At 31.8% G+C, this 26,658-nt stretch overlaps 1 protein-coding gene across 1 annotated transcript in view; it reads right to left on the bottom strand.

Moving 5' to 3' along the window:
- The window catches only part of LOC129219162 (double-strand-break repair protein rad21 homolog), a 57,131-nt gene extending 32,447 nt beyond the window's left edge, over positions 1–24,684 (bottom strand). Inside the window, exons 1-4 of the mRNA XM_054853483.1 lie at positions 24,671–24,684; positions 21,810–21,924; positions 17,785–18,019; positions 6,847–7,017 (exon numbers count right to left, since the gene is read on the bottom strand). Coding sequence (XP_054709458.1) covers positions 6,847–7,017; positions 17,785–18,019; positions 21,810–21,924; positions 24,671–24,684 — 535 coding nt within the window. The remainder of the gene's footprint in view (positions 1–6,846; positions 7,018–17,784; positions 18,020–21,809; positions 21,925–24,670) is intronic.
- Positions 24,685–26,658: the final 1,974 nt, after the last annotated feature.

The following is a 26,658-nucleotide window of genomic DNA, read 5'->3' on the forward strand; positions in this document are numbered from 1 at the left end:
AAAGAAAATTATTTTCCATCTTGGCTCTAGATAAAAAAATGGTTTGCTTTCAATTTAATAATATTTTATGTTTTTATGTATTTAATATAGTGGATTCATATTAAATTTTCTGAACACAGTGTGAAATTTTTGGGGAACTATGAGGAATCTTGCCCCCCCCCCCCCCCAAAAAAAACTTTTCAAATATGCGCACAAAAATCATTGAAATAATTTTTTTTTAAACATTTTAAAAGTTGTTTTTCTTTTCAATTTTTCAGTTTTAGAATATGTTGTCAGTTCAGAATTTTAGGAAATTTTGGATCAAATACCCCTGGTTTGAGCCCTCCAATCACTGAGATAGGCAAATCATTTCACAAGAGAGAATGCCGTCACAGCGCAACACTGAATATCTATGTCCTGAACTTCAATGGGCAACGTGATCATCGGAGGAAACTGGTAAAACACAGGATTGCAAATGAATGACAAAGCAACAATGAGAAAATACTAACACTCTTGCCGATTCCACGCTTTTCTTTAAAGGAAAACTTACATTTTATTCTTTCAACAAAAAAAAAAGTAGGCTTGAAATTTCAGGAATTCCAGGACATTGTGTAGAAATCAAGAACATTCCAAGACATGGAAAAAAAAAATCGGGAATTCCAGGACAACTCCGAATCCTGAATATTATCTTATTAAGTAGTCCCTCATATTTGCAGAAAAATAGCAAGCACTCAATGCAGTTGCACATGTATGCAGTTGATTATATCGCTAGTTATAATTTTAATGTTACAAGATTTATTTGGATAACATTTTTTTAAACCTAAGCCATTATTTATAACAGAAATGACAGCTTTATGATACTTAAATTAATTCCAACACATAATTTGTTTTAAGCAAATTGGGGAAGCAATAAATACTGGATGTGATGTACTGGACCATCAAATTTACCAATCCCTAAGTTAAGGCCATAGCTGGTCTTCTGGCCTTGATTGTGATGATATCATTCCCCTTTTCAAGGAACAAATATAACATTTGGTAGAATAGACAGTAGCTTTCAGCCACAAGAAAATACCAGAATATGGGCAACTGTAAGTTGAGAGGCAAGTCATTCCTTCTCAAAAAATTCATATAGCCTTACATTGAGTGAGGCATTACTTTGTCCTGTCTTTTTAATGATGCAAGTAGTCTTCAAAGTTAAATAGAATAAAAATTATATGACTTTACAGAAACTCTAATAACCAGGATACTATTAAATTAAATAAACAAAAAAAATTTACGTTTTATCATACTTGCCAATTTCTTCAAGTGAAAAAGAGAGAGGTTTGTATTTAAAAATTGATGAAACATCATTTCAGGGGTAGAAATATATATATATATTTTTTTTGGAGACAAAATTCTCTTAAAACCTGACACATGCTTACTTTCTTTAGCTCACTTTCCAGTGAGAGAGAGAAAACAAAAAGATAAAAGTAAAAATAAAGCTAAAAAAAAGGACTTACCCAAGTATGATATCATTTTATGTAGAATATACCCAGTGTATATTCTACATAAAATGAGATGTAAAATAAATAAAATTTTAGGATATATAGGAGAAAGTTGAAAATTTTAGGACACTTTAGGAAAGTAAGGACAACTCGTACCCCTGCAAGGACATACCTTTATTAGTCTGAAATTTCGTCAATTTCTTTTCTGTTTGCAGCGAATAAAATTTTTTTAAACACTTAAGAATTTAAATTTATTATTTTTTCTCCGAAAAATCTAATATTATCCATAATAATCTTACAGGCCTTAAAAGTATTGAAAAAAGTTTCAAGGTTTCCAAACTAAATGAATCTTCAAACTTACAGCAAAGATGGTGTAAAACTAAGCAAACTGGTTTTATTTTTTCTACTTCAGAATTTTTTTTAAATAAATATTTTATTTTAAAACAAAGAAAGAATCTAACATTTCATTCTTTTAAAAGCTAGATGCTCTTTTAAAAATCTGTGCCTAACAATAAGATTAATTTCTAAAATTCACAACGAATAAATAAAATGAATAAAAAGAAGTGACAGACTCTCTCAGTAAAAAAATAATATTTATATTATTCATTGCTAAATTGAAAAATAAATGCAAATGATATGCTCTGTATGTAAAAACACACTACAAAAGCTTGTACAATTTGAAAAAAATTCTATACACACACGGGAAAATGCAAAAACAGAAAGAAAATTTCAAACCCAAGAACTTGTTGTCATTACTGAAAGCTAATTTTATTAATGTGATGTTTCCACCTGCTATTAAAAAACTCAATATCTGGTTATTTGAACACAGAATTGTAATTGCCGAATTCAGAGGATTGGTTGTTTTGGAAGCTTACAGAAGACAGTTTTTGAGTCTTATCATTGAAAATAATAACGGACCACCAGTCTTACATAATATAGACAAATGCACAAACAGAGTTTGTAGAAAATTTTTGGCTCTGCAAAAAATATAACTACTAAAGTTAATTTTTTTAAAAAAAGGGGGGATTTTAAAAAAAAAGTTTATTTCTGTTTCTTCCAAACATTTCACAGTCTGCCATTCTTGCCCTGTCTTCTTTGCTTTTTTCTTGTGTAAAATTAATTTTAAAAATAATGATTTCTTCTTGAAATCATGATTATAGTATGCTAATTACTTAAAGACAAAGGAGCAAACGGTTGCAAATGGTTGTTTATTTCACACAGCCTGAGTTGTGTAAGAAAAAAATTCAAGCTATATAAAATAAACAACTTTGCTGACTACGGAACAATCTCTATAGGTGAATCCTGCAGTAAATTTGGTTTCAATGCGTTGGCGTCGAGAAAATAAAAAAGCACAGATAATCCACAGCTAATTAATTTTACACTTTTTTTAACAGATAATATGTAGGAAATACAGCTATTTTTGCGGAAATACTTAATTTTAAACAAACAAGTTGTTTTTGTTGATTGGTTAACAAAATCAAATATCTTCATAAATTTTTGAAGTAAAAAGCAGATAGCTTATGTTTTATCTTAGTCAACAACTTATATAGTTTCAGATCGACATGAATTTTTTCTCACTACAAATTTAAAAAAATAATAATGACCATGTGATTGATATTGGGCAAAAAATAATGGTTACAGCAGTTTTTTTCAGCTGGTGAAAAATAAGCATAAACTAGATGTTAATGAAAAAAAAAAAATGAAAAAAATAAATATATAAATAATGCTTTTAAAGCACTTTTTTTTGTCTTTTTTATATTTTAATGTAAATTTAATTCTTTATTCAAGGGTGAATTAGGCAAAATTATTATTTGCAGAAAATTTTCCAGTTAGGATGTGTTTGCAGAAAGCTTCTAATTTTATCTAAGTGCACATTGATCAGCCTCCTGGCCGCAGGTTGGATGAAACTGATCTAAAGCATTATACCAATTTTTTAATTATAATGCTACCTTATTTCTACTCTGAATGAATTAATATAGTGAGTTAGATATCAAACATAAGGTTAAGGGAGCAAGGGCACAAAATGTTTCCTGCATTCTTGATTTTATAAAATTCACAACTTACAATCATACTTTTTGCATTCGTTCAACTGTATAAACATTGCTAAGTTCAACAACATTTAAAAATCATATTTTTTTTTTTTAGTCGAGTGATGGTAAATACTGCAACTTTTTTTTTTTTTTTTTGTTAAATTTGAGTGAAAATAATAAGAGTACTGATCTACCCCTTCTAGATATGCTTGCTACATGCTTTGAAAGCAAAAATTGCAATTATTGTTAAGGAATAAAAGATTGCACATTTCACATTTGGGTCATTCTTCAAAAAGTAACTTTTCTGTCACATGCCTTTTACAGTAAAAACTTTAAGGAACAATTCATTTAACAATGATTTTTAATTTCATCAAAAATATTTAACCACTTAACTGTTTTGCCCGAACACCGCTCGGGCACAGAGTAAATGGACACTACTTCCGCTATTACACTGTTTTGCCCGATATTTTTATATTTGTTAGTTTTCAGTATTTCTAATAGATGTCGCTAGCTGTCCAGCAAAGAGTGGATTGAAAACTATTTTCTTAACTGGTTTGATTTTGTTTTTCTTTACACAGGAAAAGAGCTGCTTTTGTTTGCACATGTCTTCAGTATGAATGTTGTGGATTCTATTTCTTCTCGTTTTTTTTTGCTAAATTAGAAAAATGAGTGACAGTGAGTGGCTAATATGTGATTATAATTCTGATAATGGTTCAGAAAGTGAATCTCAAATATCTATAAATAATTCTGACAGTTGTGAAAGTTCATCATCGGACTTCTCAAGTGATGAGGAAGCCGAAACTTCAGATGATTTAATTCAGGTACGTAACTTTTGTAAACTTGACACTAATAATTCTCCTGCACTACCGCCGAGATTTGCTTTCACAGTGCAACCAGGTGTTTATACAAATATGGATGTAAATGATGGAACTTTGCAGTTTCTTGAAATTTTCCTTGATGATAACCTCGTTGAAAAATGATAGCTTCTGAAACTAATAAGTATGCTGATAAAAATATTCGAAATAGTAACCTTCAAAGATACAGTAGAGCGAAAAAATGGGAACCAATGACAAAAAATGAAACTAAAGTGTTCCTTGCTTTGAACCTTTTGCAAGGAATTGTGAAAAAACCTGATGTTGAACAATATTGGAGTAAAATGCACTCAACATCAAGGCCATTTTTTTCAAAAATAATGTTTTAACGTCGATTTCAAATTATTTACTGCTATTTACATTTTTTTGATGACTCTTATAGGTTTATTATATATAGTGGAAAAGGGACGCTCTACGATGATAATTATCAACATCTGTGCAAGTCATCTCAAGTAGTAATGACACTTATGAAGCCATTATAAAATAAAGGATATTGTCTTAAGACAGATAACTATTATACATCCCCAGAACTTGCAGATCTGCTTCTCAGCGATCAAACAGATATTTATGGTACATTGAAGATAAACAGAAAAGATATTCCAAAGGAATAACAGACAAAAAAGCTGAAAAAAGGCAAAATTTGTGCTTATCAAAGAGGAAAAGTTTGCATTATCAAATGGATGGATAAAAAGGTTGTAACCTTATTATCCACTATACACAGTCCTGAAATGGTGGAAGAGGCTTTCCAGAACAACAAAATCAGAAAAAAACCACAAGTTGTTATATAATACAATAACACTATGGGGGGTGTTGATCGAATGGATCAACACCTCACAAATTATCCCATCATAAAGAAGAGAGGGGGAAAATATTACAAAAAATGTTTTTCCACCTCTTTGATGTTGTCTTATCAGTGTGGAATGCATTTGTTCTATACCAGAAGAATGGACGAAAAAACTCTCATTTGAATTTTCGGCTAGACTAGGTTGATCGTCTGATTGAAAAGTATTGATCAGTAAACATGAAAAAGCTGACCAAGAGCTTTACCAAATCCCTTACGATTGACGGAGAGACACTTCTTAGAGATTATTCCCCCCAACAAAAATAAACTGAGACCAACGAGGCAGTTCTTTGTTGCTCAAAACAAAATGATAATGGAAAATGAATTAGAAAAGAAAGTAGATACTTTTGCCCTGACTGTGATATAGGACTCTGCTTATCGCCAAGTTTTAAAATTTGTCATACAAAAGCCGAGTTTTGAAATTGAATGTAAGTATTAAAATATACATGTTTTTTTAATGTCTAACTTCTCTGTAAATTTGGCTTTTCAGTTGAGTTAGCTTGTTTGGAAAAAAGCCAACTTTAAGTAAAAATTTGTTTGCCGAAATTAAAAATTATCATAAATCAATAAAATCAATGCATATGATAGTTTTTAATGCAGATTTCATTTTATATAATCCATTTAAATAAAAATATGTATATTAAATATGTGCTTATTTTTGGATCCAATATGGCAAAAAAGTGAAACAGTTAAGCGCCATATTAACCAAAAAACTTACCAACAATTTTTTAATAATTTTTATTTTAGCATATTTTTGGTTCACAACATGTGAATTCTCACCTCCGTGGCATGTCACACACCTTGTGTGACTGTTTATGTTGCTTAATAACTTTTTTAATTAAAAGTATATACAGTGAAATCCTGTTACAACAAACTTCAAGGGACCACAAATTTTGTTTGTTGTAACGAGAATTTCCCACTAATCATTAAAATATCTAGTTGTTAGCACTGTTAACAAAAATTCTACTTTAATATTAAATTGACCTTGATTTTTAAATATTAAAAGTTTTTTCTTTTAAATTTCCGTGAACAAGCCTTTTTTTTTTATTTTCTTTTAATTTATGAGTAAAATGATTGGAATTTAGCTGGACCATTGTTTATGGTTACTTCTAGTAGGTAACACTTTCATGCAAGAAAAAAAATAAAAAAAGAAAGCAAAAGTTTTCAAAATTGAAAAATATTTGCGTTCAAAAGTTACGTTTTCTGGAGAATGACCCATTTTAATTCTAAAAGAAATAGGAAAAAGAAAAATATTTTTGATGATTTTTTTTTCAATCTAAAAAGATAATTAGATTAATAAATTCACTTCAATAGCTATGAACCAACCTTATTGTTAGAAAAATTGGAAAGGGGCAAGACACATTTTTGTGGAAACGTGTTTTACATACCAGCATAGTTAACAGTAGATTTTCTTAAGTAAGATTTTAACTATGAGCATCTTTAACCTTGCAAAGCATAAGCACTTATATTTCCTAAAATAATTTGAATTTTGAAATACTAATTTATTTCTAATGTTTGACTTTATCAAAGAGCTTTGCTAGACATCATCATCCTGTTGGATTATGTTTACAGTTTCAACTTTAAATTTGTAAATCATGCTCACAATATATGAATATCATTACAAAGCAGTAAGTACTAACCATACATGTCATCATCAGAATCTTCATTATTGTCCGTCTTCTCAGCCCCATCCCCAGGTTGTTTTTCTAGATTGCTGCTTGCATTTTCTTCGGCATTTTCTAAAGAAACGTGATCTAATGGTGCATCATCGAAAAGGCCAGCAGGTTCAAATAGGGAACCTGTTTCAGCATCTGTAACATGATTAAAGTTTAATTATATAAAAGAAGTGCATAGCTCAGATTACAAAAAAAATTACGATTAAGAATATTTGCAATGTTATGAAATGGATACTAAGGAGTTTCGCTTCTCATCCAGCAAAAGTTTTTGGAACAATTTTAAAAAGCAAAAGATTATTCACAAGCAAAAAAAAAAAAAAAAAAAACGAAAAATTAGTTAGCAAACAAAATCAAAAATTAAGTTTAAATTCAGTAGGCAAATTTAAAAATTAACTTATAGGGACTTATAAACCAAAAAGGACGATTTAATTTCAGATTTAAAACAATTAAGGAAAAGAGATATACAAAAATGAAGTGAATTTCGAAATTCAGCTTAATTAATCAGCTGAAAGAAAAATAATTCATTAATTTAACAATTTATGACATTAATTTCTACTATTTTGACACCTTTCTAAAATTGCTTCGAGTTTGAATAAGTTACACAACACACTTAATTTACCAAACTGAAGAAAAAAAGATGCTCAAAAGAAAAAGTTAGTTCTAACGTTATTTTGAAACGAAGTACATGTAATGACACTGACCTTAAAACTAATATATTTTTATGAAAAAAGTATTTATTTAGATTATTCAATGCTAGGCAGTTGAAACCCTTTTTACTCTGAGTCAACTATCATCAAGTACTGTTCCAAACACAACTCCAAACTGAACACAGTTAAAAATTTTGGACATCACTACAGCAAGTCACAAGCAAACCTCACAGTCACAAAGTGCCTGAATTATGACCACACACAGAAGTCACATTGTTACACATTTGCGACATTTCTTATGTGACGTTACCAGTGGTTGGAAAAAGTACTTTTTTTTGCAGCAAACTACAACTACTTTATTACAAATGTAGTTAACTACAACTACTTTTTTTAAAGTGTAGCAACTACAAACTACATTTGAAAAGTAGTCGTTACTTCCCTACTTTAAAAAAAAAAATAAATGAAAAGCATACACATACACACCCTTTCGAGGAATGAATAAAAAAATTCAAAAAGTGGTTTAGATTAATAAATTGGCTCATTTGAACATGGAATATTACTAAGAATTATTTATTCTCTCATTCCTTTACTGAGCCAATTAGTCACTCCAAACATTTTTTTAAACTATTTTTACGAATATTTGCTGCAAGAAAGGATTGAAACAGTTGAAGGAATTCGTCCTTCAAGTTTTTAAAACTTTCCTGACAGTAAATATTTCATTCAAGAAGTACAAAGAAAATTTAAAAAGATGCAGTCATATTTTGATTAAAAATTTATACAGACATACATATATGTACATAAAATTGATTTAGATGGTGAAAAACAAAAGAGAAAAATTTTAATTTTCATTATAAGTGTTAATTTTATAGGAGCTCATATTTTGTAAGAACTAGTTAATTGATTTTGAGGTTCAAGCTAGTGGTCTGCACCTGGACACCATCTCCTTTCTTACTCTACTGATAAAATGAAATAAGAGCAGTTTTCAATTTTACCGAATGACCTCAAAAACTAACAATATTTAATAATTGACTTTTATTTTGTTGATATATTATGATATATTATGACTTTCATTTTGTTGATTATTTTGTTGATAAAGAAAAAATAACAAAATAGGGAAAATATCCCAGATGGTACTAGTCTTTATAATCAAATATTAATAAATATCCAAAATATGAAACATAACTAAGAATGCTTACTTTACTTCAATGTGTAATTTTAAACTACAGTGAACTCGCACTTCAACGTGATTCAACTTACGCGAAATGGCTAAATAGCGAGCTTTTCTTGAGTAACGAATTTTGGAGATTATACAAATTCCTCATTCCCCAACACGAAAATTTTCGGAAGGAAATCATAAGGCTTGGGTATCATTCTTTATTGGGTACTAAATATTAGTTTCGCAAATGGACTTTCTCTTTACCATCACTAAAAGCAAAAGTACCCCGCAATGTACTAGTCAAAACATCGCTTTGTTAATGTTGGACTTGTATGCTACCGTGGATGAAAATACCCGAAGTTCGAGGAACTAAAACGGGTCAGAGCATGCCCAACGGAGAATTTGTGGAGTGATCTGCTCGGGGGAAAATGGAATTAAACACACATATTTAACAGCGAAAAAAAATTTTATTCAATAAAAACTAATATATTTTAAAACTTGTAATACAGTAGAAAACCATTATAACACACACCTTGGGACCAAAGGTTGCGCATTATATAGGTCATTTCATACATAAACTAACAAACCTCATATACATGGTAAGTTTGATATCAGATTATCATGTTAATATTGAAATCGGTGTAAGAATATCATTACTTAATGTTTGTTAACTTTAAAAAAGAGAGGAACACATATTTTGTAATATATATTTATTACTTAAACATATAAATGAAATAATATTATAAATAAATTACTTGATTACATTATTTTATTGCTTTCTAAACAGACTATCAATTGTTGTCTGCTTAAGGTTTTTAGATTTTTGTGCATGTAATTTAGCTTGCACTCTGTGAAAAGCTAACATTTCTTGCTCAGTAACACAAGAGTGAGTTTCTAGAAATTGAAGATATTGTTCGTTCCCCAATTGAAATTCTTTCTGCAACAGTAATCTCATTCCCCCCTTCTTCTTCTTCCGATTCTGTATCAGATGAATTTTCTGACTCTCTCAAAACAGAAGAAACAATTTCACCATCAGTAACATGTTGTATGACAGAACAATCATCGTCATTTGCCAAAAATTCTGTAACGCATTCTTCACCTAAAGTTTCGGAACAAGCAGTTTTAGCGAACTGCAGGAGTTCGGCAGCTTTGCCAAGGGTGGTTTAAAAGCCCATAAACTCTCTATCATCTTCTTTGCTAGAGCACAGAAAGAGGGATTCTGGATAGATTTTATGCCATGCATTGCTAAGGGTTTCTTGAGTAACAGAGTCCCAGGCATCCCTCAACATGTAAAAGCAGTCGTTCAATGTAAATTGCTTTTTGAAAGCACAAATTGCATTTTCATAGAGAATGAAAATTCAAAAGTCTTTGAAGGAGACCACTCTTGTAATAACAATTAAGAGAATTAATTACACCCTGATCCATTGGCTGGATCAGCGATGTAGTGTTTAAAGGTAAAAAAAAGAGGTCACATTTGGTGCAACTAGCTCAGGGTGAGCTGAACAGTTGTCCATCAACAGTAAAGTCTTGGCATTTACTCCCAAGCCAATTTTACTGTAATGGTCTCGAGCATTAAGAAAATGAGTCTTGAACCACTCAGTGCAGAGATCTTGAGTGATCCAAGCTTTTTTGTTGCTTTTATATATTACAGGTAAAACTTTTACTCCTTTAAGGCAACGAGGATGGGCACTTTTGCCCACAACAAATATTTTGCACTTATATGTGCCAGCTGCATTGCTGCACACAAGTAATTATTCTTCTTTTATCATCCTTCACACTTGAAGGATTCTGCTCTTCTTCACGAACAAAAGTTCTACCTGGCAAATTGCACCAAAACAGTCCAGATATAGATAGATTTGTTCAGGAGTAAATCTTTGCTCTTGAACGATGCAGTTGAATTCATCGATGAATTCCTCGGCCACTACTAAGTCCGCAGACACCTTATCACCACTCTCTTTCAAATAGCAGATGCTGTGGTGATTTTTTAACCGTGTCAACCAACCAGTAGAAAAATCACAATTAGTGTCGATTTTAAGTTGATTATGGAGCATCCACCACTTTTCATTCCTTTTGGAATAATAGTTCAAAAAGTAAATTGTTTAAAATATAAACTATTTAGAACATGAACAAATAATTCTCAACAAGCATAACATACAGCTAAAGGTAAGGAAATCTTGGCGTAAAGTGTATGAACAAAAGAATTTGAAAATAAAATTTTTGCAAAGAAAATTATTTACTTTGAAATATATGAAGAATGAATCAACATGAAAGATTATACTCAAAACATTGAAAAATGAAACTCTTGCAGTAATTTCTTTAAAAAATTATTAAAATATTCAAGAGTCACAAGCACAGCTTGAATGATCCACGTACGGTTTGCAAGCTACAGGTTTCCGAGCCCAACTCTAGGGTACAGTTCAAAGTTTTATCCTGTGGATTTCTAACTGTTGAAAATCATTGTATTTATTCTTTTGAAATTGTCAGAGTAACGTCCATAAACAGCATTTCATGCCAGGCATTTATGTTTTTACAAGTGCCAGAATGTCAGAATATTGAAGATTCGGTTCATTAACTCAAAAATTCTGACAAGTAATTCCTAATTATAGTCTAAGTCTAGGAGATCTTTCTAATTAGGTATAGTCTAGATCTCAAATTTTAGTAAACAGCACATGGTCATTTTGACGTAAACTGAGGTGTTACATGAGTTTTTCTAGCTGCAAGTGAGCTTTGGAATACTATTTGAATAGCATTTGAAAAATGTTATAAAGCACACCAAGAAAATATTTTACTGGTAAAGGTTGGAGATGAAAGATACCATGTACGGCAACTGGCCCTAAGAAGAATAATGGAAGCAAGAGAACTAAAAAAAACCTTACAGCTTACAGTCTGTGGGAAAATTTGTTATTGTTTCCCTCAACTTCTATGCAAATGACTACACAAACCATATTAACTAGCAAGAAATTGAAAAATATTACAAAAAAGATAGCAGATTCTGAAATAGTAAATGCAATTTTGGAGCAAGAATGCAGACAATATTTCCATTCCTAAGTTTCTATGACATATTCAAGCAACAGAGCAATATGTTAAAATAGTAACAGAATTGTTGGTTTATTTTAGTAAGTTACTAACAGTCTGGAGCTAAGCTGAAACAGGCATCTTAATACCAAGTTATTTGCGGTAGTGGTCTGCCGGGAGGAAATAAAACATGAATCATATTTAACAAATAAAACAATTTATTAGATAAATACATTCAACTTTAGTAAACAGTAAAAAAACGCTAAGCTCAAAAAGGGTTATGAAATTTGATCCAATCATCGCAAAGGAAAAAAGCCCACAAAATATGAGTTGCAAAAGTCTTACTATACTAGAACAAAATAAAGTCCGACTACTACTTGAAGATAAGTCCAATTGGAGAATCGATGGTACATGGAACATAAACACACTACTTCCACTGTTAAAAGCTATTCGTCCATTGACGCAATCCCTTTTTGGATGGCGAGAGACACTCCGACAAAACTTGATTGGACGCTATGTATCATTCCAGGCATTCCATCAGTGGGACACTCCATATCACAGGACAGCAACTCCCTAATGGCCGAACATCCTCCATGGGCTTGTTCTTACGTTTAGACATACACTTCAAACATTTCCTCAATGATGATTAGATGACTTGCTGGACGCAACACAACAATAAATTTTAAAATTTCCAGTATCTTAATTCATGATGACAGCAGCTATATCAAAGTTCTGAAAACACCGGGAAGATAAAATGGCCCATACATGCCATTGATCAGGCAGCCACAGCACAAAACCACTGCACATCTACACAAATGAAAAACAGACAAGTGACCAGAGAGAGAGAGCGAAATTCGCTCAGCATATTTATTGCCAGAGCTGATAGGGCAAGCGGTAATATGAGAGCATAATTTGCATTGACTAAAAACAACTCAATGCCAGAAAAACACAGCTTGTTAATTATTTAACGTTGTTGTTACCTGTCAGTCAGTAGCTCTACATCTCAACTGCTATCTTATGCCACAAACTGCGTGCTCGATCGGAAACATTCCAAAGATTGCCGATTCAAGGCATCCAATCACAACACTTAAAAATACAGTTCGGAAAAATTTCCGATCCGGACTTGGCCGAATCAAAATGAAAACATGTGAATGGATTTGTTCCTGCAAGGTTCCCCGAAATGACAAACGGTAAGTCACAATTTGTATTTTAATTATGATGAAACCCTCCAAGAATTAATAAGTAAAGGCTTTAACCCAACAAGAATCAGCAAGTTAAGTGTATAGAGAGGAACAACGACATGGCTTCACTTTAGCCAAGATCAAGTCTCGAGAAAATGAATACTTTCAATAGCATATGAATACTTTCAGAGCTCCGTTAAGATACCGAAAGATTTTCAGTTTGAATCTGGGTAGATCTAATATATATTTTTTAATTTTAATTTACAGAACAGTGATTTATTTGTAAAAAGTTCTTTACTGAAATAATGCAAAGAAATATTTGTTTAGGGCTCGAACCTATACTTGAATTTATCTGAAATCTCAATATAACATGTTATAATGGTTATGGCTCTTGTATTTTAAAATGTGACTAGTCTTATATTCAAAATTTTACACTTGTGTCTAACAAAAAAATAAAATAAAATAATAATAATAATACATAGCTGAAATACTGGGTATTTTTTAATCATTTTTGTTTTGGTTTAAAGAATGTATTTATTGACAACTTTTCTGCCCATGGTTAATTTAAAGAGTTAAATAAATTAATGCCTTCATGATGAAAGATCTTTTTTTTACTTCCTTTTACAAAAAAGGAATTATTGTATTTGCAAAAAAAATTTCCACTCAAAAATCAACCATAATTATTTTTATTTTGCTCGACCTCGAATAAATATCGAGTTTTTTTTCGTCCTGATCACATGTGGATATATGCCTTAGAGCCTATAGACACCCAAAGTATCCATTTTGACAATCCCAGAGTTAAATTAAAGCGAGTTTTTCGTGATGTCTGTATTTACGCATTGTTGTGCGTATGTATCTCGCATAACTCAAAAACGGAATGTTCTAGAAAGTTGTAATTTGGTATAGAGACTCCTAGTGGGGTCTAGTTGTGCACCTCCTGTTTTGGTTCCGAAGGGGGTCTTTTACACCTTTTTGAGGTAAAATCATTGTTAATTTCAATTCAAACGGTGCTATAATTTGTCAACCACTTGGCAATATATCACCAAGCTGTTGGTCGTCAACTTGGTGACAAATTTGGCAATTTTATTTTTTTTTTTTTTTAATCTGGTTTCCATTTGGCCATATTTAGAGCTAACCATTGAACAGGGTGGTGACAGGAACTGTGAAAAAAAGTTCCCTGACTTTTCCCTGATTTCCCTGATTAAGTTCACCAAATTTCCCTGATTTACGTTACCAATGATAATGGTTTTCTTTCTTTGCTTTACTTGAAATCCATTGTAGGTTTGTACAAAATGCAGTATTTTAAACGTTTTAAGTTATGTAAAGTTGTTGAACTAAAGATACATTTTAAAAAGATGCTACTTTTTTTAATAAAATGGTTCAAAAAAAGAAAAAAAAACATGACAATTTGGGGGGGGGGAGGGGAATGACCTACAAAACAGTATATTAAATTTTTATACAATGGAAAGATTATAGAAAATTAAAATAAAAAAAACTTTACTTCCAGAAACCACTTAGCAAAAGAATTTAAGAAACTATTAAAATTACTTTTAAAAACATGTGTATTTATGATAGAACTAAAAAGTATTTGAAATTATTTTGAACTAAGTTTTCAAACAGTATAATAATTGTTGCAAGAATAACAAGTAATAGTAAAAGAATAGAAGTAATGTAGTTATTCTTATATAACTAATTGACATATTTATGCAAAACAGATGAAACCCTTTGACAACCATTCATAGGGAGCTTTTCTCTAATCAAGAACATAGGTTTTAATGAATGAATACAGCATTTTAACAATAAAAAAATAAAGATATTTTCTTAAGTACACAAGTTAACTCTATTTCAAATGATTTCAGTATGTAACGAGAAAAAAATCTTAGATTGCTTTTGTAACAAACAACTTTGAAATGCAAGGGGAAAAAAAGCAATTAGTTAATATCAAAATATATAAAAGAAGAATACAGCTTGGTTATAAAATCAAAGAATCACTAAAGTCTGAAGAAAAGAAAACCTCTATAATCTGCGGTGACAACAAATAGTATAACGGCAAAAAACAAAATTTTTTAAATTGAAAGTTCAATTTTAGCAATTCAATTAAAAACGCGAAGAAGTAATAACTTTTGAGCTTTTATTGGATTAATTCAAAAACCAAAGATTTCTTCTTGAAATCGTGATTATAGTACGCTAATTACTTTGAGACAATGGAATAAAGGCAAAGGAGCTAAGGCATAATTGAAGGCTTCCTCTTTGCCTGTATGGTTGTTTATTTTACGTAGGATTGAAAGCGTAAAAGGAAATTTCAAGCTAGGTAAAATAAACAACCTAACAGACACAAAAGCAATCTTAGGAAGTTAATCCTGTGGTTAATAAGTAAGATTCAATACTTTGACGTTGAGGAAAAAAGATGCACAAATATGCGGCAGTGTATAATCGCACCTCATTAATTTTACCCTTTTTTTTTTCTTTTTTTTTTGAACAGATAATTGGCGGAAAATGCATAGGGAATTAAGAGTACTTAATTTTGTAAAGCAAAAAAAAATTTCTTTCTTCAAAAAATCAATTTTTCCTGATTTTTTGTTATTTTTTCAAAATTCCCTGATATTTCCCCGACTTTTCCCTGATTAATAAAGTTCCCTGACTTTTCCCTGATCTCCCTGATTTCCCTGATCTGTCGCCACCCTGTTGAATAACGTTAAAACTGCCAATATTGGGAAAATGTATCTGTATAAAACGTTTCTTTGCTTAGGTTCACATCAAACTTGGGGTGAAAATATTCAAAATGTTTTTTTTGCTTACTCCGAGGCACTATTATCATTAAATTGGAGCCAAAAGGAAATCATCACATGATCAGAGGGATCAAGTTTCCATATGACAATATAAACAAAATGAAAACAATATAAATGTTGTTTACTTAGTAGACATTAACTTAAGTTAGTCTAACTTAATGTAGACGTAACATTCAAAACCATGTTGACATAATAAAATTTATCATAGTGAGTGATAGATTCAATCTATCACTGCAGTAAATATGCTAAACAATTAAATAATTTATCTGAAATCTCAATATAACATGTTATAATGGTTATGGCTCTTGTATTTTAAAATGTGACTAGTTTTATATTCAAAATTTTACACTTGTGTCTAACAAAAAAATAAAATAAAATAACAATAATACTGTCTAATTAAATAATTAGTTCACACTTGTAACATACAGAACGCCTCAAACATCTAAACATAAATTAACTCTACTGATAAATTATGTTTTGATTAGCCAAATGAGCTTGAACAAGTTGAAACAGATGTCAAATCTTTGTTTGAAAGAAAAAAAAATGATTTTGCTATAGTTAAATTTACAACAAAAAAGTAAGTCGCCCATATGTAGACCCATTAGCAGATAGAATGCTAAGTTGGACTTCTTGAGTTTGAAAAAAGTTTTCTAAAGTGAAAAGGTAAAACGCTTAATCAATCTATTTTTACTGAAAAATTGACAAAAGTGTAGTAAATGAGAATGATTGGGTTAAGTTCAGCTCAACCCATCTAGATTAAAAAATTAATTCAATTGATAAAACTCTTGATTTTATTATTGCAAGACAAGATGTTTGCAAATAAGATGATTTTCGTGCTTGTCATCCTATTTTTTTATTTGTTGTAATTTTAGCTTCATTACGCTACTTTAAAAAATTGTTAATTTTATTTATAAAACATAGTATTGTTCACAATTGTATTGGAGAATAAGTAACTAATCAAAAGCATCATAAGTTCATGAAAGTTGTTTAACTTCAACTAAAAAAAATACAGTCAGATAAAGGAAAAAATTACCGTTGTTCATGCACTTAAAAAAAAACTGATAATTTGCAGCAGAGAAAAAAATTTAAAACTAAAGTGGGAATCAAGTATCCCCCATCTCCCCTACTAAGTACATGTATTAAACAGTTGTTTACATTTTAAAAAAAGTATCATTTGGGGTTTCATCTCACTGGTTGGGAACTTCTGTTATGGATCACTCTTATTTGAGAAACATAATTACAGTCGAGCCTCCATATATCGAACTTCCAAATATCGAAATTTTCTATATATCGAAATCCCAGCAAATTTCAGTGTTCATTACACAGAAAAATTGTTTCTATATATCGAAAAAATCTCTATATATCGAAAAAATTTGAGACATTCATAGATTTTTTTTTCCTGTGTAGACTGTTTGTCTCATGAAAAATGAAGGTTAGGGGAGAAAATTGTGTTTACTAAAGGTTGCTAAGAACGTCATAAGAAATTTGGGTTTGAGGGGTGTGTAGATAGGTCGTTGTTCCGTTCTGGAGTTCTTAAATTCCCTCAAGTTTATTCCAAATCTTAGTTGTAACCAGTAACACTGTAAAATCAGTTTCAAGTTTTCCTTTTTGTCTGTTGATTATCATTCGTAGTCTTTTTAGCTTCAGTAAAAATCGTTCAAGTTAAGTAGATTGATTTTTTACTTTTCTCTCGATTACATTGTCAAAACGAAAATCCCCTCATGTTGCGAATCAAGTTGAACTGCCGAAGAATGAAGATGTATGAAGGCACAAAAATGTAATTGCTGTTATTTTTTCAGATATTAACTTTCATTTAATCCGATGCTCATATAAACTAGAAATTGGGTTTCATGCACAAAAATTAGCTTTAATTTTAATGTTTTAGGAGATTTTTATGATAAAATAAGATTGTTTCCATATATCGAAATTTCTATATATCGAATTTTTTTCCGGCAATTTGCTACTTCGATATATGGAAGTCCGACTGTATATTAAAACAATGTACATAGGAATAGCAAGTTACTAAAAAGTGTACCTTTATGCAGAAACAGTGAATGAAGGGAAACAGTAAATGAGATTGATAATATTATTAAATATTATTTATAACTACATACCTAAAAGACCTTCTCCAAGAGTGTTTCCAAAGCCATCATTTTTTAAACTAGCATCAATTGAAACATTTACTTTACTAGCAGTGTTGTTACTTGTTTCTGATTCCACAGCATTTTCTCTCTCAACTGTTTCTTCCGATGGTTCTTTTGTTTCATCACAAAGCAGAAGACTTGCATGAAAGCCTTCATCAATGTTTGTAGCATCACGAGCAGTTTCTGGTTCATCGAAAGCCATATCTTAAAAAAAAATAACATCTTTAATATAAAAGTTTAACATTGTATAGTAAGCCCATTGGACTACAAAAATGCAAAGAAATGAAATGAAATGGAGAGTGGAGTTAAAAGGCTCCACTCTCCATTACATTTCATTCTTTAGCTCTTTCTAAAAGCTCCTTTTTTCAAAGGAGCTCAAAATTTGTTACCGAATCTTAGTTCTAGAATTAGTAATTAGAGATTAAGATTGAGTAACAGTATGTCCCATTGATGAAATGTCTATTTGGAAAAATGTCTTTATGTCCTATATCCTGGAAGAAATGAACAAAATAAGAGTTTCAGAGACACATCATTCATCAATGGGCACAGAACTGCTTTTAGTTCCCGTCTTCTCTGCTGCTTAGAAATACTTGTAATAGGGTAAGTGCTCCAGTAGTCGGCCACAAGGAAATAAAACTGCTTATAAATATTATGTGTATGATTCAAAATCAGGTCTGATGTATTTCCCCATTCCTTTACCTATCCCCAATTATCATCATCTATATCAGTGAAGTTGTGGGTACTTTTTATTAAGTAATAACGAGTCATTTTATTTCAAATGGTGTGCCCATCATCCTAGTTTACGATTCTGCTTATTTTTTTTGTTAAGACACATTATCTTTAAATGTTAAGTATCCCTTTTTTTTTTGTTCTACTGTAAATTTGCTTTTAATTAGCTTTAATGGATTGTATAACATAACGTTTAAATTAAAAAATAAACTCTACACCTTAGACTCAATTATTTTTAGAGAGATGGCCGACCACTGGGTACTGAAGGTTCTATACTGTTTGATTTATCTACACAATAGTGAACTGCATACTTACTATGGATCTTCTAATATTCATCAAATAATACTAAAAATTAAGTATTGACACAGCGGTTTTGAGTAAAAATTCCCTTTATGACGTTTTTTCCTCAAAAGAAAATGTTTAAATTTTGAGCATTAACTTTTTTTGACAAAAAGATTCATTTTGTCATTTTATTGCTTCTAATGTTGATTTCAATTTAGATTTCTCGAAAACAGGTGCTGTAAATAGTCCATCGTTGTGTTTAGAATACAAGTTCTATTGCTCAACATGTCACCAAATGGTGGTTAACCATTTTTCTAATCAAACCATACCGTTGGTGATTTGATTTTACTAAGGCTTATCATTTTAAATGTTGATACCACTTCTTATTACTGCTTCTATTACCAAATTTATAATTCCTTGGGCTTTATTTCTCTACAAAATCAAAATTTATTTCTTGTTTAAAATAATGATGACTTCGCTTCAAAACTGTATTACGTAGCTAAAAATTCCATTTTAGTTTATTCATTGTTTACTAATATTTTTGTTGAAAGCTCTATAATTATCTGCATTACACCGCCCCCCCCCCCTCTCAATTTACCTACACACAAGCCTGTCATTTGGGCAATCAAGGGAAGGCAATTGATCACTCTGGATTTTCAAAACATAATGCAATTATGCATTCAGCTTTTTTCCTTTAAAATGCATTGAATTCATACCCTCTGTCCCCCCCTTCCCCTGAAAAACTTTGAAAATACGGACGAACCTATATAATTCATCTTACTCCAGTTCCTTCACAGCGAAGTGCCATAGCTTTTTATGATAAATTTTCTTTTAGATGTGACTTTGATTGCTAATCTTTTACGCAAATGGATTTTTTCTTGCATTGTTTTGAGGTGAAACTACTTCAAAAACTGCAATTTTAATTTCATTTTTGGTATGATGAAGGTTCGTTCTAATGAACATGGACCAGTCCTGTATCGATCATATCAATCAATAATTTGCTCTTTATCGGTCATGAATTCTATCAACTCTTTTGTTTAGTCTTTACATTAACATAAACAGTTAATACAGAAACATTTTTCGTTATGGGGGGGGGGGGGAGTATCCAAGATAAAAAAGAAATAAATACAATTTTTTTGAGGTAATTCAGGATTCAGGTGAGGTTGGTGTGTACACATTAGTAACGTTCACATCATTAATGAGAGGGCTGACACTGTTATTTTATATTCCCATGTGTACATAAAACCAAATGTCATTTTTTGTTTTAATTTTATCTGATAGAAGCTAACGCTCCCTTTGTGTCGCGACCCCTAGAGTCCCTCTCTGCCCCCCCCCTAGGTTACGAACTGCTGATGTAGAAGATAATAAACAAAATTATTGCATGTTGCATTTGATGCATATTTAAATTGATTGCAGTTTGGAAAATAATATAAAGATAAACATTAGGAAGACATCAAGAGGGCAGAATGCTTTCGTAATTACTGGAATAATTAGTTTTGTAAGTACACTCCTATGCTGTAAGTTTTGCACATTAAATTTTGTTTAAATTTATTCACTCACACCCTATAAGAGTAATGAAAATGAAATGGCCGACTACTGGGTCATGCATGGCCAAACACTGGATTCCTATGGCCGACTACTGGAGCATTTACTCGTATTAGCAATAGCTTGGTTTTTAAAATAAAAATGGTTTTATTCCAGAAATAAGTTAGTGATTCATTATCAGAAAGGAATAGCCTAAAGTCTTACAATGTTTTTATTGTTGTATTGATTGCTGAAATTTGTAAGTTAACAAAAACCAACAACCGATCTCTTAAATGGTTGACTACTGGAGCATTTACAATATATGCTAAAATACTTTTTGGGTGTTTTTTTCTCCCCCCCCCCGCAACCCCCTTTTTTCCCCAAAAAACACCAATTTTCATAATTATGCGTATTTGAAGGGCCATTAAAAATTCTTTACCTTAGCTTTAATATGAGGGCAAATCAAAAAGTCTTTGCACCTATTTTTTTAAGCCAAAATACGGTTGTGAGTGCAAAGCAAACATATACATTTCCAGCAGTGAACGTTCCTTGAACCGTACTAGCCGTAACTGCCTTTTGCTTCAATGAGGGGGGCTGCTATTGGTCATTTAAGATGGCAGTTCTTCATCAGACGCCCACAGCTTATAAGCAGCAAAGAGTTTTTCGTTTTGTATGGAGCAAAGGAGAAACGCTCACAGGAATTCTCAGGGAAATGCACCCCTTGTACAGGGAAAAGTCTCTCTCTGAAGAAGTCCACTGAAGAAGTTTCTGGCAGGACATGTGACAAAGAAGTCAAGAATGCGGTCTGACGATGGTTCTACAGGCAGCCGGAAGAATTTTATCACAGCGGGATCTCTAATTTTGTGCTGCGACGGGACAACTGTCTGAACCATTGTGGTGAAAATGTGGGGCAATAATGTAACGTACGTAGTACACTACGTTATTTGTAAATACCTCTATGTACCTGTTTTTGGCAAATAAATAATAGGCTCAAAAACTTTGATTTACCCTTGTATATCTTAGAAATTTCCCTTAAGGTATTGGAAAATTGTCTTTGTTCACAACTTTCACTAAGTTCTTCATTATTCCCAGCAGTATGAGCATTGGTGGAAGCAGAAATGGGTGGATCTACCTAGAATCGTAAATTTTGGCTGATTTTGGTCATTTCTCTTTCCAGAATTTAAATTTCTTGTAGTCCATTTCGGTTTTCCGAAGTGAGATTTTCTATCCCAACCTAGGGTCGAAGTTTAAAGGACAGTCAGTCCCATGGGGGATGTTTCTATCTGGCAAGAAAAAAGAGCATTACTGAGAATTTACTATCCAAGTTGTACCTGTATCTTGAAAACTAGAGCTAATCTCAACTTCCTATGGTGATTTTCGGGTTTAGCGAAGCAAAATACTTCGGAAATAGCTATTTTTGAGCCGGATGTATTTTTGGTGTTGACTAGTGTAAATACTGAATCAAACTTACCAAATGCATCATCTGCCATGAGAGTCAGGCTGCCATAGTCTTCTTTCAGAGTGATATCCTCTGCACGGCTTTGATTCAGGTTTATACTAGCATCCATGTCGATCCTTTGTGGAGGAAAAAGAAGTTTAAAAAAAAATTAATTTGATTTTGTTATTTTGAATTCAAATTAAGATTTTTGCAATAATGAGTTGAGATAGGACCCTACTCACTGGCCCCAAAGCAGAATGCTACTAAATTTGCGACAAAAGTCGCAGAACAAATGCATGAGCTGCAGAACAATTCTATTCAAATGTCAGAGGATAACTCGAATTTTCTGCTGAATTTCTACAGATTTCTGTGAAATTTCTGCAGAAACTGCAGACTTCCTGCAAATATCTTCCAACTCAAGATAAAATTTTGCACAAATTCTGCAGATTTCTTTAAATTAGAAGAAAATCTAATATTCTTGGAAATTACGATAATTTGGTGGAAAGCTAGTGAAAAATGTTGAATACGATAAGTAATCTGCAGGAACTTTAGATTTACTTCAAACAAACAGAAATCCGCAGAATTTGTGCAAAATTCTATCTTGAGTTGAAAGATATTTGTAGAAAATCTGCAGTTTCTCTGCAGAAATTACATATTCTAAATCTGAAAAGATTCTGATTTTTCTAACATTTTTTGGTTCCCCTTTTCCTTATTTTTACCAAATGATCTTCATCCACTGCAATTTCCCTCATAAATGTATGCTTTGGAAACATGCCAACTTTGAAACACATCCATCGCCGAAAATTGCATGTCTTATTTGAGATTTCAATCCTTTGCATCCTGAAAATATTTCAATAATTTAGAAAGTTTTGAAGGGTTTCATAATATGCTGCTGTAACCCGACTCATTTTATTTATTACTCTCTCTTTAGTAATTTATTACCATTATTTTAATAGCTCCGTCATGCCATGTAAATTAACCAAAAAAAAAACCTGATTTGACACCTAGGTTCGGTTTTTTATAAAATCTTTGCTCTTTCTATGCATTTCAGAAAGCATATAAAATATTTTTTAAAATCTCAAATGGTTTAAGTTCCACAGAAATGCATAGCAATGATGAAGTTTTAAAAACTGAAAAAAAAAAGGTCCTATGTGAAACGATTGTGATTTAGGGCACCTGATTTGTGGAAAAAGCCATGTTGGTTGCATGTATATACAATGCTTAAAGTACTTACAGAAAAATTTTGGTCAAATGATTTTACATTGCAGAACATTGTCAAGTATTCTGCTTTGGGGCTCACTGGTTTTCTTGTTTCTACAAATGGCACCTGTGCCTCAGAATTAACTTTGATACCTGACCCTCTCGACTTTTACACAATCCTCTTTTGACATAAACAGCATCCAATACACAATAAACCTCGGGGGTTTATTATGTATACCCCTCCTCCTGGGTGGTAGTGTGTGTGCTATGCATGTGTGTTAAGCATGTGTGTGTAGACAAGTCTGTGTGTAAGATTGCGAGTCCCATTTGGTTCCAATACATTAAAAAATAAAGTGGACAAAATTTAATAACATTTCAATAATATTTAGAGGTAGTATCTGAATAATATTTAAAGCAGATGATGTTTGCATTCTTGTGTAATTCTTTTGTAATGTGTGTTACTTTTACACAACATTTTTCAACTTTAACGTCCTTTATAACAAACATGTTGGATACTTTTTATGGTTTAATAAATTTGCTGTAAAATCCATATGTGCTTTAAAAGCAAAAAAAAAATTGAAGGTCCATATTCAGTTTTTGTAATTTTTTAAAAAATTCTGAAATTTCGTTAAGCGTGTTACCCTTTAAACAGCTAGATATTTGAAACTTTGTATACATATGTTTAATTCTTTGAAGTCTACATTAGTAAAATCAATATTTTTTTAATGGAAAGATAGGTTATTAGGGTCATTACATAGTGATGAACGTAACATTCAGACTTAGTTTTGTTGCATATCATGAGTTTTAAATGTCTAATAATCATTTACTTGTGATTTTACAGAATTTTGTGAACAAATATAATTTCTGAGTAATATTCATGCACTAAAACACAGCATAAGTCAGGGGTCTCCAACCTTTTTCACTCGCGGGCCATATTGTAAATTTTTGGAGACGAGGCGGGCCGGTCCAACAATATTTTAGCTAAGATGGTCTATTTAGCGCTAGCCCCACCCCCTCCACCCATACATCGGGAATATATATATATTAATTGCTCAGTGGTGGTTTTTGAAAATTTCTGTGCTCTTTTAAGTTGCTATATTTCCTTATACATATTTGCTGTTAGCTAAATTAAATTATATTTTAAGTGTCCATAATCTCTAATTTTAACGATAGGGAGTCTTGTAAAATTTAGAATAGTACAGAAAACTGAAATAAAAAGTATTATTTCTCACAAAATAAAGTGTTTTTTTTCTTTAATAAAAAGGCTAATGAGTGAGTGATACAAGCCAAAATTATTGCAATGTACTACAAATTTATTTTATTGAATTATGAGGATTGGATTTGGAACTTGGGAATTGGACTTGGAAATAAATTATAACATAACAAGTGTAAAGCTTTTAAAATATTTTAAAAAGTTAAAACATTAATGAGTAGATTGCATTTGTTTACAGTCTAAAATTTCAGTCCATTCAGGGACAAACTTCGTAGTTCTGATCATTGAGAGGGATTTTAAATGTTCGTCTGATAAAGAAGGTCTATACTTAGATTTAATATACTTCAATCCTGAAAACATCTGTTTATATTTGTAAGTGGATGCAAAAAGAGAAAACATAGCTCTAGCATGATTTTTCAAGTTCACAAAGTCTTTTTCTAGTGGAGAACTGTAAAATGGAAGTAGGTTACCTTCCTTGTGGCATTCCTGGAAAGCTATCCTGAGTAAGTCATTAGTTGTTAACTCAATGACATTTCTAAAGGGTTTTGAAAGAGTTGAAGTTTGTCTGATGCACGGTCAAAGTCTTCAATGCGGTTTTCAAACTCATATCGTAGCTGTGACATGACTTTCAATATGTAATCCTTGGGAAAGGTAGCAGTGTTTAGTGCACTTTCAGTGCACTTAAGTTCTTACATGTTTCAAAGTGGTCAAAGTTCATAGATCCTTATGCTTTTCGAAAAGTACAAGTTTTTGTGTGAAAGCTTTGACATGTTGGTATGAGTCACAACGTTAAGAGTCTTCATGTTGCAATTTTAAATTTGGAAAATTAATATGCGTCATAAGATCAACAACATAAGCAAATTTCCACACAAATACACTGTCCGAAAGTTCAGGTACAGGACGAAGCTGTTCAGTCATCAAAATGTAAATCGCTTCGCAAAATTCAAAACCGCAGCAATACTTTGCCTCTGCTCAACCAGTGAACCTCACAATGGTGCGGAACATCTGGGTAAACGCTGTCAATTTCAGCAAGAAAATTTTTGAATTGATGGTGTTTGAGGGAACTTCTAATGAAGTTAACTGTATAGACAACTACGTTAATTACTTCCGCTACTTTCAAACGTTTCCCACACAAGGCTTGTTGATGAACAATACAGTGAAAAAACACGGGTTGAACACCTCCGATTTAGGAACCACACCTATTTTTTCCACTATCTGTAGTAACACCTTTCAGGTGTTTGAAATCAAGCCCAAGACTAGAAACGGTTTCATGTATCTTTCCAAAAATGTTGTCTCCGGTCACATTACTCTCCATGGAGTAAACACCAGCCAATTCTGTGATTTTAAATTCACCCTTCACACTACGAATAAATAAAAGAACTTAAGCCGAGTCAGTAACATCAGTTGATTCATCCAGAGCGATTGAGAACCACTCGAAATATTTTCAAGCATCTTTCAGCTGATGGACAACATTATTTCCAATATCTTCCGTACGGCGTGCTACTGTGTTCGCCGACAAACTTGTAGCATTGAACAATGAAAGTTTATCATGGCAGATTTCTTCCACAGTTACCAAGATGCAATCTTTCACCAATTGACCGTCAGTAAAAGGTTTACGAACTTTAACCAGAATATGGCTGACTTTGACAGCAGTCTCGTTTTGTTGAGATTTCTTCATAAAGATTTGTTTCCGAGTTGAAAGTGAATTTTTCAAAGAAGCAAATTTATCCTGTCTTAGTTGACCAGTTAAATTGTAAAATTTGCTCTTGGGTTTTGTATTGTAATGTCTACAGACATTAAATTCTTTCAGAGTCTCTTTGTAAATAAGGCAGAATGCTTTTTTATTGTTGTCGATCATAAAATAAGCGTGTGTCCACTGTTTATTAAAAGTACGGCATTCAAAAACAACGTTCAGTATTTTAAAAAAAGTCATTGTAATACTAAATAACACTATAAATGTAAAAGACACTGTCCACGATAGCTGTTCACTTTGTGAGGCATGTGAAACATCAATCTACATAGCTACACCATGGTTGACATATAAAAATTTAGCCAAACCGCTTCCTGATATTAGCAAAAAAAAGCCAACCTGAACGAAACCCGTCCGCTCTTCTGGATAGATTTTTTAAGGGATTAGGAATCCATTTTTCCATATTTCTAAGCTAAGTAAAAAGTCACGCGTTCATGAAGGAACAAAATTATGAAAATGAAGAACGAAGAGATAAATTTACAATGGTTGATGTTCTGCTTAAAACGCTATTAGTGGGAGACTTTCGATTTCTGTTATCAAGTTTTTTCTCCAAATTCAGAATCTAGCATCAAAGTTTGTTAATAAACATTTAAATCTAGCATCAGCCTCCTTTCAAGCTAAGCTGACCACCAATTAAACGGAGGTGAAGACAAGAGTGAGCACATGTTTTCCCTGGGGCAAAGAAATGCCCAAAGCCAGGAGAATAAC

Source organism: Uloborus diversus, chromosome 3 (assembly GCF_026930045.1).
Source record: "Uloborus diversus isolate 005 chromosome 3, Udiv.v.3.1, whole genome shotgun sequence".
NCBI lineage: Eukaryota > Metazoa > Arthropoda > Arachnida > Araneae > Uloboridae > Uloborus > Uloborus diversus.